Source organism: Hippocampus comes, unplaced genomic scaffold (assembly GCF_001891065.2).
Source record: "Hippocampus comes isolate QL1 unplaced genomic scaffold, H_comes_QL1_v1.1 scaffold1, whole genome shotgun sequence".
NCBI classification, from domain to species: domain Eukaryota; kingdom Metazoa; phylum Chordata; class Actinopteri; order Syngnathiformes; family Syngnathidae; genus Hippocampus; species Hippocampus comes.
Window position 1 is genome coordinate 2,343,763 of NW_017805010.1, and position 20,460 is coordinate 2,364,222.

Below are 20,460 nucleotides of genomic sequence, written 5' to 3' on the forward strand. Positions count from 1 at the left end.
ATGACCACAGCTGATGCGGTTGCCACAGAGACACGCCCACACAAAGGCTCGGAATGATGATATATGGTCCGAACCTGCCCAGCCGCTGGACCCCCAATAGACTGACTGCATTGATAGACAAAACCTCGCGTTGGCCATTTATCTGCGCTTACTCATTTCATGGTAAGATACACTTTTGATCAAGTTTCCATTGCCCTGCACAAGGAGTTAACGGCCAGTGAAAAAGCCGGCGTGTAAAGTGGGGGAATTCATCATGAAGTCATGAACAAAGGCTTTCTTTGCACCTGCTTCGACATTAATTTGCACAATCAGAGCACTTTCTTTTGGTTTAACATAAAAGAGAGGATAAGGGAATTAAGTCGCTACATCGAAGAACTTTTATTTTCAATGACGCTACTCTACTCAAGGCTAACTTGCAAACTGTCTGTTGTGCTGGGCTGGAAGTGTGGAAAGGCGGGAAGCATCCCCCCGATGGGACAGTCTCAGGCCATATTTATATTAGTTCTGATATAGGATCTGTCGCACGCACACTCAGCTCTTTTATGACTTAGTTGTGCATAAAAAAAAAAAAAATGCATTTAGTAAAGATGAATGAGGCATGTGACTGCGTAGGATGCTAACTGTGTTGTATTTTATCCCGTGGTGGATGATCAGGATCAGCAAAGCCGTCTCTGCTGCCCCAAACGCTATTAGAAGCAGTGACCTACATTTACAACCTTAATTCTAAAATGTGTTCCATGACATTGCATTAGTTTATTTCCGACAGCCAGTTGTCTTCATTTAGTTGCGTTTTTTTTGAGTGAACTGCTTTCAGTACTATATGTGGATGTGAGCTTCTTTGGCCGATCAGATTTTACTCTTATGTGTTGACATGAGAATCTAATCTACAACAGGGACTTCAAAATCTGCATGTGTTGGCTGATGCAACGTAACTATGTTAGCAATGGGACAGTTTTTGGTTTTGTTTCTTCCTGAGGCTAGACTTGTGATTGGTTGGTCACAGCAAGCCAAATTCGAGGACCAGACTTGGGCACCCCTGATTTAGACGAACTAACCAAACATTCGTGTTTATGGACTGTGGGAGGAAGCTGCTCGGTGACCATGCATCCCGCCACTGTGATGCCAACTGAAATGTACATCAATTCCGGAAAAAAAACAATTTTTCAGATGCTTTTTTTTTCATTGCACAACACGAACTTATTTACAGGTTAAAGACCTTGTGATTGTCAGCATGAAGATAAAATGGAGATTGTAAACACAGAAATGTAATTGTTTGAATGTAAATCCCTCCGGGCAGGAAGGGGGTGTGGGGGGGATGGGGGGAGGTCTGATTCCATTAGTAAGTTAAGTAGTGTTTGAAAAAGACATTCAAGTGTTGACCTGCGTCATGACTCACCACTAAGCTATGTGATGATGTCACACTGCCTTTGTATGGCGGGAAGATTGTGATGCGCCATATGGGAGGCGGAAACCGTGACTTAAAGCGCCGGCTGGTCTACTTTTAGCTACATGTCACAAAGATACGCGGAGGGAGTTCCTTTTGTTTTAATTCAAATATATTCAAAGCCGAATGGTTGATAAAAACTTGTAAATGCTTAATTCTTTACTATCAACTCATTAATGCAACATGCCCTTATAAGAATTTAGAAGGAAATATAGAAAATTATATCCACACATCTACTTTTAGGGTCACAGGTGAGCTAAATGCTCTAAATTTCTAAAATTATTTCCACGAAATACTTTGCCATCAATGTGTTCCGTCAATATGGTTGAACTGTCTGATGTTTCAGCTGAAGATGAAACTTTAACTCCGTAGCCCTGTAGAACATGATGATGACTGAGTGGTTGATTCCATCAGCATTTGACGACTAACATCAAGGAAAGTAACACACGTCAAGATTTCCCCCCGAGCTCTCAGCCAATTGCCGTCATTAAAAACGTGGTTCATCACCAGGATACAAACTGACAAAAATATATTTTAATGTTGCCAAACGACCCATACATTTATAGTACACGGACCACCCACAACATTTTGACATTTGAAAACACGTTCTCACAAATAATTCACATGAAAATAAAAAAACACGATGATCAACCTGCTGTTTAATTCATACTATTCTGCCGATGTCAAAACTGAACCATATTATTTCTGTTTTGATACAGCAGTTGAATCGGATCTGATCATCCAAGTGTGCGCAATATTTTGGCAGCAACTTCATAAGCTGACTGCGTTTGATCAGCAAGCCATAAAAACTCAAACCAGTTTTGGGTTATGACCCTAATTTTTGAAAACTGAGCGTTAATTTTGGACACACACACACACACACACACACACCTTTGGACAGACAACACAGGAAAAGGTCACTCAGCAGTGTCATGTGACATCAACCAAGGGGACAGGGTGAGAGTGATCCGGAAGAAGACTTCACTGGTGATTTGATCCAGAGGTGACATGCCCTTCGAAATATGACCTGTCTATTCCCTCATGTCACCCCAGTCACCCACCCAGTTGCCTGTCCGCTGCATGGACGCCTCCATTGATGCTGTCATGGGGAGGGACCTGCAGGAGACAATTTTCCTAAGAGGTCAGAGACCCCTAGGTGGCTCGCTCAAGCTCCCCGAAACACTTGCGCGAACGATACTCGAAGCAGATCCGTCTTCGATGAAACCGATGGAGCTGTTAAACCTTAAAACGTGCCGTAAAATTGGAGATATACGCGCCTGGCGTCCATCTCAATTCAACATGCTGTGAGTATGACATGCGAATCTTATTTTCAATAAAGCCTTCCCTTGATATGACCGATCTGCTATCCGGCATGCGTACGTCATCTGGGTCCGTGTGACCTGACACGTGTGCCCCAGCAATACAGAGAGCTCCCTTGAATTCTCACACAGGTTTAAAAATACCCACACGAGAGGAAATCCCCTCAACTGCAATGGACCTGCACTACAAAGACGCTGAAACAATGAGGCTCTCGCAACTAGGAATCCTCCTAGACAATATAGGAAGACTGAGGCATCAGAGAATTGTTTTTCCCGGACAGACTGTTGTGTCTAGAGGTGGAAACCTCTGACCACCACCGCTGACTCATGGAAACAAGTGAACGAATGAGAGGATGCACCGCACTGTGGGATAAACACACTTGCGTGTATCTGCTTACAGCTACAAAAGCCAAAAATTGTTGCTGTCACTTATTGTCAATGTTAAGGTTTGACCATGAATGTTATTAGTAAGTAAATTAGTAAGGTTTTTTTTTTTTTTTTTTTTTGACAGACTAATTTTGTTGACACACAGTAATTAAAGCATTGCAGTTCATTTTGTGCGGTAGTGCTACTCAAACCTACTCTTCAAGCTTGGATTGTGAAAGTTTTGCACAGAATGAGGATCCAATAAGGCAACACCTTCCGCTTGATTGACAGCCTTACAAAAGGCAATGGGGCAGTGATTTGTCAATGGGTACAAATCAACACAAAGAGGTATTGATTGGCAGGCGAGAAAAGAGAGCGCAGGACAAAGAGTGAGGCTGTGGGATCTCGGCCGAGTAATCAATACCGTGAGTTCTGCTTGAGGGAGCCATCCCACTTTGTGTTGATACAGTCACAGGCGCAGAAAAGATCCGCTATTGTACAGGCGCGCTGGGGCTGTCTGTCAGCACGCGGCCACACGGCAGGGGGGTTGACCCAGTATGCTGCACACAAATATACAGACGGTAACCGTGACGTGCACATCAAGTGTTCCCGGACACATCTGGGGTTGAGACAGCCAAGAGATCATCTCTTTGTTGACAATAAGTGTCAACAAAGAGATTTCGGCTGCTAAAATGACGATATTCTGACATTGATTGTTTTATAGTTATATATTGATGGATAGATTGATGATGATCAGTGCCAGTGCACAAATGAATCATTTTTGTAATTTGACTTCTCCCATGTACCTGCGTGGGATTTCTTCGGGTACTCTGTCTTTCTCCCACATTCCAAAAACATGCATGGCAGGCTGATTGAACACTCTAAATCAGTGTTTCTTAACCTGGGCTCGATCGAACCCCAGGGGTTCGGTGAGTCGGTCTCAGGGGTTTGACCGAGCCTCTGCCATGGAGGGTAAGACACACTCGACTCAATGTGTTAATTAGTTATGACACGCCCACTTGGCCATCACTGGCTGCAGATGATCACGTGACATTGCTTGTCCAATCAGAGCTGTGGGAAATTTAGTTCGCTTCATAGTCAACGTGTGATATTTTAAAAGACACACGCCATGTACAGTATTCTAATTTTATCGTAATCTGCGGGTTTATCAAATGAAGGCGAGCATGTAAATAAATATCTTACTCTTCAATAACATGGCAATTAGTTCACGAATCATGACTTACAACTCCATTGACTTAATAACATGCGTGGCTCAATGTTTTCAAGTCATCCACCTCCACTGCACACATCCAAAAAATCTGTGACAGGTGGATGTAACCGAGACTGCACCATGACTGAAAGGATGGGTAAAACCCCCATTTCTTTTCACTTTGACAGTTGTGTCATTCATAATTTTTTTTTTTTTTTTTTTTATTGCTGTCGTGTGGAGTGTGCAGACATACAACCGGACATTCATAGAAGGTGGGATTCCTGTTGTGAATGAGCTGAGACTGAGAAGAACGTGTGTGTGGGTGTGCGTGTGCGTATGTAATCACAGTATTCATCATGAGGCCCAGTCTCTTAAACCCTCGAGAGCAGACTATGACCAGAGATGAGGGCTTGTGCTGGAAGGGCGATCCATCCTGCAGAGATAAAAACCCAGGCGCAGACACCCACACATGGAACTGTTTACTTTCTCCAACCCCATTGTCAAACATCACTAAAAAGCGGTTTGAGCAGCACAGGCAACTGTTCACTCCTTATGAGTATTTTCAAAGAAAATGTTGAATGATGGTTTAGGAGATTTTCCATGAAATAAATTTGGTATCAAAACAACATTTTCAGGATGATATATTTTTCAATGGCGGCCTGGTGGCGAGTGGTTAACGCATCAGCCTCGCTCTCGAAATGATTATCAAACGAGTTGTCGATGATTTGATTAATTGTTAAATGGGCTGTCACTTAGACACAGTAGGTACTCAAAGCGCTTTGCAGTGTTTTGTCATTTAGTACCGACTGATGACGTGGCATCAGGAGCAACTGAGGGTTGAGTATCTTGCTCAAGCACACTTTGACAAGATCGCAACAGCCCGGGACTGAACACGTCCACTTTACCACTGAGCCATGGCGCCTCCAGACAATTTAAGTGTGTGTGTGTGTGTGTGTGTGTGTGTGTGTGTGTGTGTGTGTGTGTGTGTACCCAGCTGCATTCTTACCCATTCTTTTGGCCACATTTGTTTGGCGAGGGCCCATCCACTTATTGACACTTGTCTCCGGTGCCTCCCGCATGACAATCCGGGCAATGAAACCACAAGTAGGGCACACACTGTTCTACAGTTGCTACAAGAACAACATGAGGAGAGACAAAGAGTGTTTACCTTCCCAGGGTATGAAAAAGAAAAAGTAGCGGGAAGAAGAAAGAAAGAAAGGAAAAAAGCAGGACTCATTGAATAACTGGCACATGCAATGTGTCCAATTTCAAAATACACATTTTGCGTCGATGAACTTTTCGTTATAATCCTTGGGAGAAGATGGTTAACTCCAACTGCATTAGATATGAATACACTTATTGGATGTATTTTGATTCTACGTGAATTATGTGCCATACTAGTGTCCATATATCATAATACTTAACAGTCTTGGTCACTTTCACCAGAACAACTGTCATGATCCTACCTGGTGTCTGGGTTTTTTTTTTCCCAGGTTGCTGTAATGGTTGGGCGGAGCCTCTTGTGCGCACCTTGCCTGCCTTGCCATCGGCTGGGCAATTAAGCTCAGGAGTTTCTGGGGACAGATGCCGGGCTATTATTCTACTCACCACCAGTTCCCTTGTTCCTGTTTTTCTAGTTGTGTAATAATCTGGTCGTTGTCTTCGTCGCTTCTCGGCCGTGTGTAAGTAGTTTATTTTTGTGTTGTTCCTTGTGCAATTGTTTCAGCCTGTCCTGTCGGTGTGCAAACTTGTGTCGGTTAACTTGCGTTCTTTTCTTTTAGTTTGAAGTACCCAGGGCTGGATTGGCCGTCGGGCATAGCAGGTAGACGTCCGGTGGGCAGCCGTCTTCAGGGGCTTTTTTTTCTGATATTTTTCCCCCAAGAGCACAGCCCACAAACCAGAGAAAGCAGCTCGTTAAGCCATTGACAAAATGAACAGTAAATTGAATTAATTAATACCATTAGGGTCGGCCCGGTGGTCCAGTTGTTAGCACGTCGACCTCACAGTGCAGAGGTACCGGGTTCGATTCCAGCTCCGGCCTCCCTGTATGGAGTTTGCTTGTTCTCCCCGGGCCTGAGTGGGTTTTCTCCGGGTACTCCGGTTTCCTCCCACATCCCAAAAACATGCATGGCGGGGCTGATTGAACACTCTAAATTGTCTCAAAGTGTGAATGTGAGCGTGAACGGTTGTTCGTCTCTGTATGCCCTGTGATTGGCTGGCAACCGGTTCAGGGTGTCCACCCGCCTACTGCCCGAAGCACACTTTACAGCAAAAATTGATAGCAGTGATATGTTATCAAAATGCATTGCTTTCGACAAAAAGCAAATGCAGAATAAAGGCAAAAAAAAAAAAAAAAGTGGTTTGAAGTGACATGTGCGGACATGGGAAGGAAAGGAAGAAGCAGGGAGATGAAAAGGTTGGATGGAACCGCATCCAAACATGGTCACATCTGCTTGAAAGATTTTCCCAAACGTCCACACATGGACACACATGCGCACACAAAGGAGAGTCTATGAGATGGGGCCAGTCACCAGGACATCCTGTTTGAGAGTCAATGCTCACCCGCAATTCACCCTCGCCCTCCACCCACAGTGCTAAAGAGACAGTGCAGCTGTCACCACCTGATTTAGACGGGATGACAAGGCCTTGGTTCTCTCATCTGGCTCTTCAGGAAAGCACTGTTTTATTACACTTCACAGATGTGACAGAATTTTATCTGCCAAACATAACACTTTCACCCCCCTTTACCGTCTGATTTGGATGGTGGGAAACACGATTTGGATCGTCCATTCCAGATACCCCCAAAAAATACTAAATCCCCCATCGACAGGTTGCACATGCTGATTTTTTTTCAGTTGCAAGATTAGGAAATTAGGGTACCCGGGCAGCCAAATCGGGCGCACCCTAGATCCGTGTAATGATACTGTTCTCAAATTAGTACATGAATGGACTTCCATAGACATTTGATAGTCCTCCTGCAAGTGTAACGAAATCCTCTGCGTTTTGAATCCAAGCAGGCTCCAGCTGCCACGTCCGATGCCTTCAGGGAGTGCTTGATACTGACATGGCTTTATAGGTGTGGCCAGAACCCGGGCTGGATTAACCAAGCAAGCTGAGAAGGCATCTCGCCCACAGGCCCGTCATAGCCTCTGGCTTGCACCTCTTCACATTGGCTACATTATATCCTTCTTGAGCCTGCATTTTCTTTTCTTTGGGGAGAACGTGTGTCACGTGGCGTACGCTGACTCAGACAAAACACCAGACGGCTTTAGCCACAAATGCGATGAGAAGCTGGTTTTGCGTCACATGTCTGACATAAGACATGCATATTCTCCTCCTGAAAACAGACACACAGGCACATGTGCATCTTAACTGGCACAAACCAGATGTAGACAGTGGCAAAATGAGAAAACAGTTGCATCAGGTACATTTTTCTCAACGTCTTCACTATCATTTGTCTTCTGGGGAGGATTTTTGTAAACTTGAATATCTCCCACAGATTCTTTAACTGTATTTTAGCAGAATATGTACATGAATATGTATATGTATAGTAGGTATTTTCAGTTTTTGCTTTTTTTTTTGTCTGATATAAAATAAATCCATCCATTCATCCATTTTCCGATCTGCTTATCCTCACAAGGGTAAAGGGGGGTGGGGGGTGGGGTGCTGAAGCCTATCCCAGCTGTCTTCGGGCAGTAGGCAGGGCCACCCTGAACCGGTTGCAAGCCAATCAATCGCAGGGCACACAGAGACGAACAACCATCCGCGCTCACACTCACACCGAGGGACAATTTAGAGTATTCAATCAGCCTGCCATGCATGTTCATTCAAAATTCAAAATTGTCCCGAGGTTTGAGTGTGAGTGCGAATGGTTGTTCGTGTACCCGGCCTACTGCCCGAAGACAGCTGGGAAAGCCTCCAGGATCCCTGTGACCCTCGGGAGGATAATCGTTTCTGATAATGGTGGATGGATGGATGGATGGATGGATGGATGGATGGATGGATGGATGGATGGATGGATGGATGGATGGATGGATGGATGGATGGATGAATGATTCTGTTAATTTTTGTGTGCTTGGCAGGTCTGTTTGTGTATTGGCTGGTTTTCTCCCGGCAGGTCGGGCAGGTGGGCGTGGCAGACTTCTGGCAACTGAAGATGCACGCTAGGTTGCAATCTGATCATCAGCCTCTCCACAAAAAGAGTGGTCTGCACCCAGCATGTTTAATTATTAGCTTGACAATTTTTGAAAATGAAAATGACTGCATAGCAGCTGCAAACTAAACTGCACTGCTTTTTGGAAGCGTACTAAACTGCTGCCGGGCACAAAAAAAAAAAACAAAAAAAAAAAAACGAGATATTTTCATGCCTTTTAAGGGTTTTCATTTCTTTTCAGGGTTGTGCCACATCGACAGAGATTTTTTTTTCCCATTATGGTGGAGGTCTGCAGTCTACTGGGTGCCATTTTAGCAATACATGCTTATACAATACGATCTTGGTTCCTCATTAAAAAAAATATTTTAACTGGTGTTCAAACTCTGAGGTCATGACTTCATCATAGTTAAAAGCTGTTTAATTTTCACATTGCCAACTTGGGAGTGCCTTTAGTCAAGCATTTATCGCCGGGACTTCCCGCTGTAGCGATCTAGAACTAAAATAGAATAACAGCTGCCCCGTACTGCATGATAGGCAAGGATGCCCCCTCGATAGATAAATACATAAATCAAACATGCAGAGGTTCTTTCAAAGCCACCTGGGAGTCTCCAAAATGACCGGTGCCAGGGGGGAACTTTGGACTTTCTTTCCTGGAATCTTCATTCGCTGCAAAAGGCCGCGGGCCCCCGTGCGCTGAAAGTGGAGAAGCTGCTGAAAAGCCAAACTTGACCTCAGACACACGCCTTGTAACCAACTGGCGAGGAAAGACTGGAGCCCAAGTGACCCACGGACCGTGTGATACTTGATCAAGGTTGATGCGACAGGCCACCCGGGATAACCTCCACGTTCCACGTTGTCGGGCTAGAAATACAAAGACGGACAGGAAATGTGAAGTGACGAAGATGAAGTTCCCTCGCCGAGTGTTGCCTGCAAACATGTCACACACAAGGAGAGGAATCGAGTTGTGCTTTCCTGAGCTTCAACAGCTTTTTAACATGTCACCACCCCAGCCCTCCACACCCCGTCTGTCTGTCTCCTTTTCCATATCCGCCTCTGACCCCCTCTGCTTCTCAAGAAAACAGGTGCAAAGAAGACTATCCAGACCCCCCCCCCCCACACACACACACACACACACACACACACACACTGACATTCGCACACATTTCCCTCATCAGGCCTGCATCCTGCCCTGCCCTTTTCAAATCGGAACATGCTGCCAAAGCGCATGACAAATTGATTTCAATTGTCGGCCTGCAGCGTCTTCATATTAAGAAGCAAATATGGCATTTCGTTTGATGGGGCAACAAGGGCACTGTTGCTAAATTACTTTTCACAACCAAGTTGAACTACGTGCATTTGGGATGTGATCATGGTGAAGCAAAGACAAATTATCCCACCACAACTCTCGCTTTTTGTCATATACTGAATGAAGCAAATTTTGTAGATGTGCTGGTTGTTCATCATGCTCATGCCGCAGGGGGAAAGTTGTAGTTTAGGTTTGAAATGTTGGAGCTGGCACCGAGTCCTGGGGCTTTTTTGACACACACGCACACGCGCGCGCGCACACACACACACACACACACACACAGATATGTATGTCAATGCATACATAGAAATAGACAGAAATTATGCACGTAAAAATGGGGCTGCAGCTATGGATAGTTATTAATTATGAGAAGACACCCATCAGTCCCGTGGGCTAGTTCAATGTGAAGTGACTCCCACAGAGGGTGCAGGCGCAGGGGTTAACCGAATGAGATTATCAGCGGTCGTGCAGGAAATTTCTCTTGATTTGTCCTGAAATTATTAGTTTTTAATTCCAAAGATATCTTTGTTCATCTCCAGAATCTGTGTCAGCAGTGATGAAGGCGGAACAATTAAATGTTCTTCCATTATCTGAGAGGAGGTCAGAAGGTAAACTTAAACCAGTGTATCCACCTGTTGGAATTCATGCAACCGAATACCTTGAGGCTTTTTTTGCAAGCGCGTCAACTTTTTTGTTCAATTAAATAGGCCAGGATTTCACACTGAGTACATTTATGAGTAAATCGATCAGGGATCATCATTAATTTAGTCCGTGGGTCTACTTGTACTTTTTGGTGACATTGTTTATTGGTGTGTGGTGATTTTTTTTTTCTTATGTAAAATAGAATGCCTTGCAAAAAAAAAAAAAAACTCGGGAAGCACAAACACTATAGGGCGTGAGAGAGATGCGTGCACTTGTCATTGTAGCAGCACAACTTGCATACGAAAAGCACTCAAGTGCTGGCTGTAAACACCGCCACGTCTATACAACAATGCCAATTGTAAATTTGGAGGGAGATTTGATGGTGAACACTTGGCGGCAACGTGTTGCGCGCGTTCGGCCCATTGAGTCGCTAATGAGAGTGATAGATTGTGGCTCCTCTGACGACCCCGACCCCCTCAATAGCCACTGCTCCCGTGGGATTTGACGGCCACATCCCCGAGGGACATGCAACCCTCCCCAGGAATCCTTTTCATCATCGGGCAAGGGGATTTTCCCGCTCGTTTTCATTCATTCCTCCCGTGAAATCAAATCTGGACCGGAGTCAAATGATTTCATGAAACGAGAGCCAGTCGACTGTTTAAGTGCTCGCTCGCACTAATGTCGATAAAAATAGACTCACTCGACTCGTTTTAACAGTTGACTCCTGGATAAACACTTCTAGCCACCCGAGTTTTTTTTTTTTAAAGTTATTCATTTCCACCGGACCGTGAGGCTCACTTGCGGGCGTCCGCCTCCACACCTCAGTCGAAGTGGCAGCGCTCGCGGCCTGCGGGCGGGGATTTAATGGCTGGCTCCTTGCCCGACCACAGGCGGACTAGTTCGTTCCGTTCTCACGACCTCAGCTCCTCAAAGGCATCGCTGAACTCTTGACTCAGACGCGCAGGCAGTCAGAAAAACCGCAAAGGCTACACGCGCTGCCAACTGCTGTTTAAGTGTGGTTCCTTTCAAAGGAGACGTTCAATGTGTCGTTTAGACACGGTGTCATCTTCAGGGCATTTAGACCGGATGAGGAAAAATTAAACTCACACGCAGAGACAAACAACTGTTAAAAACTACGAAATTTAATAACTAATTTACAGAAATTCCACGCGAACTAAATCATGGTTCGCAAAAGCTGGTTTCAAATCAAAATTCTCGCTCACGCATCATGCACGGCCATAAAAGCGGAGCTGCTGTAACTTGATCCCAAAAGCAGCGGCGGCTGCGGGGGTCTTCGTGGCTGCAAGTCACTGGTGGCTGACACACGGCAAGCACCACGCCACCAGCCCACCACACATAAATATATCCCGGATTTGGAGCCCACTTTACTGAAGGGAGGGGTTACGTTTATACTCAAGGAAGATGGGAGTTGACATTAAAATGGGGTTGTGTAAACGAGGGATGGCGAAACACCGGGGCTATAGCCCCAGTTAAATCACTTTAGCATTTTATTTGATATTCTAAAATATGTTTATTAGGGTAGTTCCAGAATCGGAGGTCATTTTACATCCCATTCATCAAATTTAAAATCACTTACCATGACAGAAGTAGAGGAAAGCAGTGAAACACATGATCCAGTTTTCTAAAAGAATGGATTTCCTCTCTACTATTTTTTTTTGAATATTTTTTATAACGCCTTGATTGAATGTCTCACTCTACCTCATGTGTGTACCTTATGATCAGAAAAGGACATATTTTTTTGGTCTTTATTCATTTACATAAGTAAGTTTGTGCTCTTGGTTTAGCTAGCTAAACAGCTCTGAGAAAAAGCTAACATTCGTCGGGATTCGCAAACCCGTTACCTGCAAGCCCCTTTGCTCTGCTTGCTGTGAGTTGGACCCAATTGAACAAAGTTGCACTCGTTTACTCAGACTTTAGAAATATTATTATTATTATTATGGATAAATGGGGCAAAAAAAAACTAAATACTGTAGTAAAGTTTTATTTTTCAAGAATTTTGAAGCCCAAATGTGGTTATTCCAATTCTGGGCAGACCGATAAATTATTTTCTCAGCCCCACTGTGTATCAGTTAAGACCCCCTTTATGCCTGGGGGTGAAAAATCCTGGAATCACCCCTGGTGTAAATGTCAGATTCTAGTCAGATTTGAGCATTTTATGCAGCTGCTTGGCCAAATTCCTTCGTTTTCCCGAGTCAAGTTTAGTTTGCAGGCCCATTGGACGGGAGTGGATTTGAACAATTGACAGACAAAAGGATGAAAGGATCCCTCCATATTCTTCTTTTCACAGGGCCAATCTGTTGGTGACATTAACCTCTGAGCACTTTTCCCCGTCTTATGAATAGACTCGGCGAGCTCCCACTGCATATTGAATGAGACCCGCTTTGGAACTTTTAATGACAGTACCTTTAAAACATGAGTGAGACAGAAGTAAAAAAAAAACAAAAATCCATTCCTTTGTCTCACTTACAGCCAGGTGTGAAAAAAATCCCCCCAAGACTGAACATCTGCCAGTTCAAATTACACACAAGTCAAAATTCATACAGAAAAAAATGTATCTTGGAATTTTCACTTTTAGACAGGTCTATAAGTCAGTGAGTGTGTAAGCTTCTAACATGCCGATTAAGGAGATTGACAGCGGTATAAAAATGGACTTCACACCAATCCTGAGTTTTTCAACATTATTTATTCAAACACTGGAAGAACACCAGTCTTTTTTTCTTTAACAAACAGAAAAACAATATAAAACAGCTTTGGTATAGCAATCAAGAACAACTCTGTACAAAACTAAACCTTTTTATAAAAAGTACTTTATAGCAAAAATCCTACAAATCAACACCTCTTCACATACAGGTTTTCATCACCAACTTCCAACTGGAACTGGTCATAAATGATAACGTTCCATCCAAGGCTTCTGTTCCATAAAACGAAACAAAAAAAAAGTGCCACGTGAACTTTTTCAGGGTGGCACAACAGAAAAGTCACAGGTTAGATCCTCGTAACAGCTGCAGGTCTGAACTCAAACGTTTAACAGTGGCAGTCCCACATTTCCATATTAGCGTTCCCTCGCTGGCTTTCGGTGGCAAGTGAGGCGCTCGCTACCAAGGCCGCCACACGGGCTCGCCACTGTCCGGACCAGGACTCACTCCTACTGGGCTTCCCGACTGCGATCCGCCGGAGAAGGAAGTCATGCCGTGTACCGGCGAAGCCGCGGTGCCTGCCGAAGGCCCGTTGACCGCCAAGGGCAGCCCGGCGTTTGCATACAGAGGGATCATCGGGGCTGTGGCCGCAGCAAAAGCTGGGTTGTGAATCAAGAAAGCAAACTGTCCATCAGACGCCGGAACGAGTTGGAAGCCACCGAACACCTTGGGGGAAGCCGCCTCGGCCGGGCTGACTTTGGAGGCCATGGCGGTGCCGGGGCTGATGGGAAGAGTGGAGGGTAGTTGGACGTGCAGGGGTTGGGCGATGTGAGCTTGCTGGGACGAGGTCTGCTGCGAGTAGTTGATGGCCATCATCTGGCTCATGCAGCCGGACAGGTGAGTGAGCAGCCTTGACCTCACCTCCACGTTCACGCCCTCCGAAGTGGACAAGAAGCGCGTGACTTCATTCATGCACTCGTTGAATCCGGCTCTGTACTTGCTCAGCACGGTGGCGTCAGGTGAGAGAGCAGCTGCTGGAGAAGAGGGGAGGAGGAACACTGATGTTAGAGATGCCTTCTCACTGTTCAGTGTTCGCTGACTCATTTTAAATGCCACTGGATCACAATGAACTTTTTAACGTGACACAATGCCCGCACTTCTGTGGAGGAAACGATCCAGTTTCATTTAAAAAGGTTGTAAAATGATTTCCTCTCAATAATGTTTCATATATGCCAGTGATGTAGAGAGACAGTTAGGAACAAAAAGGTTTCTTGGGTAGTGGATTTGATTTTTCTTTCCCTTTCGTTCTTCCATTTCTTTGGTGAACTCATTTTACCATTGGTGCTATTAATTGTTTTATTATGTTACCATCCACGATTTAGGTATCTATGTTACTTATTTTTTACATCGGCCATAATTTGGAATCATATCCTGCAAGAAACGACATAGAAGCTAACTGGAACAATAATGATGAGAAGGGGTGTGGGGGGGAGGGGGCGGGGGTGTCAACATAATTTTCTTCTTCCCACTCCTTTTCAAGAATTATTCTTTATAATAATTGTATGTGAAACACTTTATTACAATATGAAATAAACGATGTAATTGTTTATCTCTGTGTTTTATTATAAAATTCTATTTCCTGAAATAAATGCTCATTAAAAAAAAGCTCTTCCACTACCATCACATAAAAGGCGAAACATTATTTCATTATGCAGTATGTTTGTGTGAATTTGGTGTGCTGTGACTGATCGCTCATGTAAAAATGTGGCTCACTAAAAGTAGAGGAAAAACTCAACTGACCACTCATCTGGATCCGCTGCAGGTTCCTCAAGTGCTTCACTGTCATCTCCAGGATGTCTGCCTTCTCCAGCTTGGAGTGTCTGGAGCTCTGGTGAGAATGCAGGTCAAGTTTTATTACAGTCCCATGTAGTAGCGATTCTTTGTTTTTGTATCAAATGACCCACATAAGATTTCAGGGTGAAAATGCCAAAGTCGACTTACATCTTTCTTTAGTGCGTCTAGGATGAGTGTCTTAAGCTGACCCAGGCTTTCGTTGATTCTTGCCCTCCGTCTTTTTTCCATGATGGGCTTGGATGACTGCAAAGGAATGAAAATAGAGACATTATTTAGTCAATTATTTATGTTCGAGAAAGCGCGGCAATATTGTAGATCATAAGTGTAATTTACATTCGGCGTTACTTACCTTTCTGTGCTCGCTGGCATTTTTGGGTTTGTCCGGGGTGTGTGAGCCGTTTGCGGGGGAACCAGCCATCGGGGACCCGGTCTGCTTCTCCATGGTGTCAGCAGGCATCGTTAATCAGTTATGAGAAATGAGTTAGGTCGATAAATCCTGCAAGAATCAGATGTTGACGAAAGGTCTTCTTGTTTTAACGACGTTCGTCCACCGAACAGCTTTCTTAAAGGAAAAAAAAGGAGGGAGGGAGAAAAAGTGTCCTCCCGTCGTCAGTATTGTATCACCGGCAAAACGCGAGTGGCAGCGTCTCGATTCTGCAGCCGACACGCGCCACGGATGAACTTATACCAGCGCGCGTGCTCCCACATCGTGTGAACGCTTCTCTGCATTCTTTCCCACACTCGCCTCAGCCAATGGTAGCACCGTCCCGCCAAGTGGGCGCGAGCCCAGACGCTGATTGGCCAACACCCCCGCGAGCCGTCAGTCACGCGCTGCTCAATCAACCCGCCGGGAAGAACAACAAAGCCGGCCGCTCGGCCGGCTGGGTCGGGTGCCGGTGAAAAGCGGGGGAATGCGCTTGGATGTTTGCTTCCAATTTTAGTCGGTGCTCGTGAAAAAAAAAGACTAAATGTCGTCTGTTTCACTAACACAACCTAGTAGATATCTTTTTATTCTTGACATGTTTTCACTGTTGTCAACTTCCTGGCGGTAGAACACTGAATATAAGTAAACATGAGCGAGATTTAGGTTTAAATAAACTTCTATTTTTATGACAGCTTCCGGACGTGCGCCGCCTGCGGGATCGTGGCACGCGAGGGACTTTTTGCCGGAGCATGCAGTCAGCCAATGGCGCGCGCCTGCTTTATGCAAATAAAACGCTTCGTTCTCCGATTGGCTGCCTAAGCGGCTCCGTGTCAATCATTTCGACGCGGGAGCAGCTCAGACCGCCAGCAAGCGGGGTGGAGCGGTGGGTCACATCTTTCCGCGTGCCAATAATGTCAGATTAAAATCTGCTCCTCAGACCTCACAAGACTCTACACATATAATAAATAAAATAATGAATGATGCACTGTATACAACAGGGTGTGTTAAATGTAACTCTACACACATTCGCTTTTAGTTATACCCAAGTGTAGAAATGTACGAGAAAGACACGATGAAAGTAGGTAAAGTTGAATGACTTGCTGCTCTGACATGAATTTTCCTCAATTTTTGAATAAAATCTATCTATCTATCTATCTATCTATCTATCTATCTATCTATCTATCTATCTATCTATCTATCTATCTATCTATCTATCTATCGGACTGTAGGTCTGTCCATATGATATGAGAACCCCTTTACACAAGTCCAACGGCCATCCAGGACTTGACAATGGAAAAGGTCGCCACCTGGCGTTCATTTCGTAAACCTGATCTCGCATCTCAATCAATATAGCACCTTATGTCCGACCTAGATCAGTACAGTACTTAGGTCTGAAGATGAGGTGGTCGCTGGTTTAAAAAAACGATCAACTGCACGCTGGATATACTCCGGTATATGATCAAACGTCAGATCTTATTTTATAATACGTTGTTCATTTCAACACACGTGTTCGTGTCGTGCGTGTGTGTAAGCACTTGGATGTGTGTGTGCATATATTATTTCATGTTAACCACAAAGAGAAGAAGCATCTGTATTCTATATAAGCATGAAGCGGGCAGGTATTTGAACATTGAGTATCGTAAATGTTACAGCGACACCCGATTCCAATCGGCTCCTTTTACCCCCTTTAGCAAGTCAAACGACTTGCGCACGATCGCCAACCTGCACAGGTGTCAAACGTAAAGCAGGTCACAGAGGCGTTTTGATTTGCATTATGCATAAAACAATGGGAAAAAAATGATATTGATGTAACGGAGCCATAAATCCATTGGCCATAGAACAACAGATTTTTTTCGAGCATATGTTACATAATATCGAGCATTAAACGGTCAAATCAAAGCACTACAGCAGAGTTGAGACACGTATTTTTTATTTGAGTTTTTGTCAAAAGACCGCAGCAGGTGGACAGTACACAGGTGGTTGTTCTTACTGTTTCACTCTGTTCCGTTCTCACTGACCATACAGAGCGGGAAGGTTCAAGCATCTTGCTTACTTAAATTTTATTGGCATAACTCTTTGAGTACAAGTACGTAACTCAGTCTCGTAACATCGGAGAGAACACATATACGTCACTTCCTGTTTTCCTCACCCAAAGCTGTCCCACTAGCAACATCAACTCAATCTAACAATATTATGGTGACACTTACAGCCCAAACATTTAACCACAAATTGAATAAATAACGAAATAAATCACAACATGACGAGTAGCAGAAACAGAAGAATAGATTCCCATGTTAAATCAGAGGATATTCTCCAACAAAAGGAGAATTACGGAGTCTGAGAAGGCGTAGATGTCGGAGTAATCTTATGACAATCTTATGACCGATGACAAATTATGTGATCCTCTTTTGGTCCGCAGTCTATTGAAAGGGGGTAAATGTAATAAAATTTTGCTAAGCCCCGCTGCAGTGGAGTGTGGAAGCCATTGTTGGGTGGTTCGTGTGCCCCCAAGGCTGAGCTGTGCTGAGGCATGCCGGACACTTGTTTACCCAGGATCCCGAGTCTCAAGGGCCAGCTGTGTGTGCTTTGACTTACTTTGTACGTTTGCTTTATTTGCTCTTGGATTGGCCCCAAATGATGCAGATCTAATTCTACAGAGCTCCGCAAATATTACACAACTGTCCAACCCCACACCGGAGTTAACAGGCTTTGGGGTAGAATAATTTTGTCGAGGTGGAGTCACACCTGTTGAACTCGAACAAGTCGGACCACTCTTACTATTTCAAACCATATCCGCCCCTTCTTCACTTATGCATATCAAAGGGTCCACCGGCGGAGGCAACAAAGACTGGAGGAGTTCTCATTCAAGGACAAGCACACTTTTGGAGTGACTCTTGTCATTAGAACATCATGAAAGCTGATATTCCGACATGGCTTTGCTGAGGAATGTAGAGAATAGAAATTCCGCCGGGAAAAGAGCCAAAAGTACTTACTTTTTGACTCAGTCTTTCAAGCTATAGAGGGGATATCTGGGGAGATGAAAAGCCCCACATAGCGGGGAGAAGCAGTGTTTGCAGATTTAGCAGACTTCAGCGGTCTGTTGTCCCGAGCCGCTCTGCGCTCAGCAACTCCTTTTCACTGCTGTCTGCTTAATTTGTTCTTACAGAATGAGCCCATGTACCTCTTGGAATCCATGTGCAGAATGCAGAAAGGGAGTCAATTCAACCTGTGTTAGCATGGTGTCATCTGGCCAATCTTTGTACACAGTCCCCAATTAGGAGCTCACTGATGTTTCCAACAACCAATGCAGTTAATGCTCCTTTTGGTTGTCTGTGAATACTGTGGAAATTTTATTCGGACCAAGTAGCAAATCAGGTTATAAAAATATCACCTTGTTGAGTAAACCTAATGAATCAATTCAACCTGCCTCCCACCTCCAGGTATCACTCAACACAAAACATTCCTCACAAAGAAGAGCCTGTGACAGGTGACTACCTGACAGTGGGTGAAAAAAAAAACATGTATTCCAAATCACAACAAGTTTGTCGAGCACACTCATTTGACACTTCAACAAGAATGGCCACATACTCAAACATAATGCCTCTCAGTTAGTGGCTCCGCGAGTGGTGTGCACACTATCACAGTCGTGATCGTGTGAGAAGAAGAGATAGATTGGGTCATTTGGTACCGGGCTGCACAGAAAGAATAAACAATTTACATTACTTCCGTTTTATTTATTTCGGAATCTGAAATATGTTTTATTTTGAAAAATGACCGGATTCTCTGTTACATTCGTTTACAGTGTGTCACCTTTGATGCGCTTCTCGGTCACGTGATAGGCTACCGCTAAAATGAAACGCAGGATCTAGCAAAATGAGTCAAAAAACAAACGCCTTTGGGAAGTTTCTTTGGGAAGGCGAAAAGGCCCAGCCAGGAGACGGAAACGGGGCCTACTACTTTCAAGGAAAAGAAGGCTACATTTAATTGACAGTATCAGAAGTCCTACTTCAAAAACGGATTTATCTCAACGGGAGATTCCCACGCACCAAGGCCACTCTGCATAATATGCGGCGATGGTGAGTGCTATTTTTCGTTCACTTTGTATTTGCGTTGTATCTTATTTTGAAGGCATGTTTAAACGTTACCATAGCGACCAGAGATAACCTAGCACACGGCTAACACATTTAACACCGGAATTACTTGCTTGGGTGATTGAGTACATTTTTTCACCGATGTCTGGCTGGGGCTGCGTCAAAGTGGTACGTAGCCAACTTGGCGCAGGAAAATCGCAGGCAAATGAATAAATGTGTGGACTGTGGACAGAAAATACTCGTAAAACTACGGTAAATCGGAAACTGGAAATGAATTACAGTCCGTGCATGCCCTTTAAGGTCAAAAGGATCTTAGTTTAAAATATTTATAAAATATATTATAAATCAATCATGTTATTTGCCTGATTTTGTCAGTAAAATGCCTTGTAAGTGAGCAGAACCATGTACTGGGTAGTGTGAGGTGCATAAGGGTCGTGTTTGTGGTGAACTGCTATGTGAGGTTCACTTATTTCCTGCCTCTTAAAAGTCTCATTCAAGGTTATTTGTGCCATGAGTTGCTGATCTGTGCCCAGGAGTAAGGAGACACCTGCGTCTGCTGCAGTGGCACTTAAGGAATCAGCAGGCTGGAACACAGCACTGCTTTGAGAAACCTATTCAAATATATTATTCAAGAGAAAAATGAAGGCAAACAAATGTATTAAAACATAAAATTACGGGCTGAGTAAAACCCGTCAACCCGTTGACAAAAGATGAAGCGAATTATCCCAGGGCAACAGGTGAATTATTATTTGCGTTGCTGCGACAGGGATTTGTTAAATTTGGGCTGCGTTAGTCAACATTGGTGTTTAAACAGCAAGTTTTCTCTCATTTGACGTGAAGCCAAAGTTTCTTCTCAAAGATCAGACTTGAAGAATGTGGGAATGTTTTAGTGAGGAATCATAAATGACTCTCTCAGATGTTTTTATATGTGCAAAAAGATGGGGAAGGTAAAAAAAAAAAAAAATCCTGTGATCAATTTATTTGCCTCACTTTT

The 20,460-nt window shown here is 44.2% G+C and overlaps 1 protein-coding gene and 1 long non-coding RNA gene across 6 annotated transcripts in view; one reads left to right on the forward strand and one right to left on the reverse strand.

The window, feature by feature from the left end:
- Window positions 1–10,056, forward strand: part of LOC109511674 (uncharacterized) — a 48,811-nt gene extending 38,755 nt beyond the window's left edge. For 2 of the 4 annotated variants that reach the window (XR_002167371.1, XR_002167369.1), the window contains one exon: window positions 5,833–6,354. This is a non-coding gene — a long non-coding RNA (uncharacterized LOC109511674). Of the gene's footprint in view, window positions 1–5,832; window positions 6,355–8,733 lie in introns of those variants that run through there. The other 2 variants (XR_002167370.1, XR_002167372.1) reach the window with 2 other exon arrangements.
- A 3,115-nt stretch (window positions 10,057–13,171) lies between these two features.
- her9 (hairy-related 9) lies at window positions 13,172–15,633 on the reverse strand. 2 transcript variants are annotated; one of them, XM_019863187.1, is made up of 4 exons: window positions 15,301–15,633; window positions 15,099–15,194; window positions 14,898–14,985; window positions 13,172–14,128 (listed from the first exon to the last, which is right to left on the reverse strand). In XM_019863187.1, exons 1-4 carry the CDS (start codon window positions 15,406–15,408, stop codon window positions 13,557–13,559), a joined length of 864 nt encoding a protein of 287 aa, XP_019718746.1. In that variant the 5' UTR covers window positions 15,409–15,633; the 3' UTR covers window positions 13,172–13,556. The 2 variants fall into 2 exon arrangements, with proteins under 2 accessions (XP_019718746.1, XP_019718745.1); XM_019863186.1 differs by having other exon boundaries at window positions 13,172–14,131; window positions 15,301–15,631.
- Window positions 15,634–20,460: the final 4,827 nt, after the last annotated feature.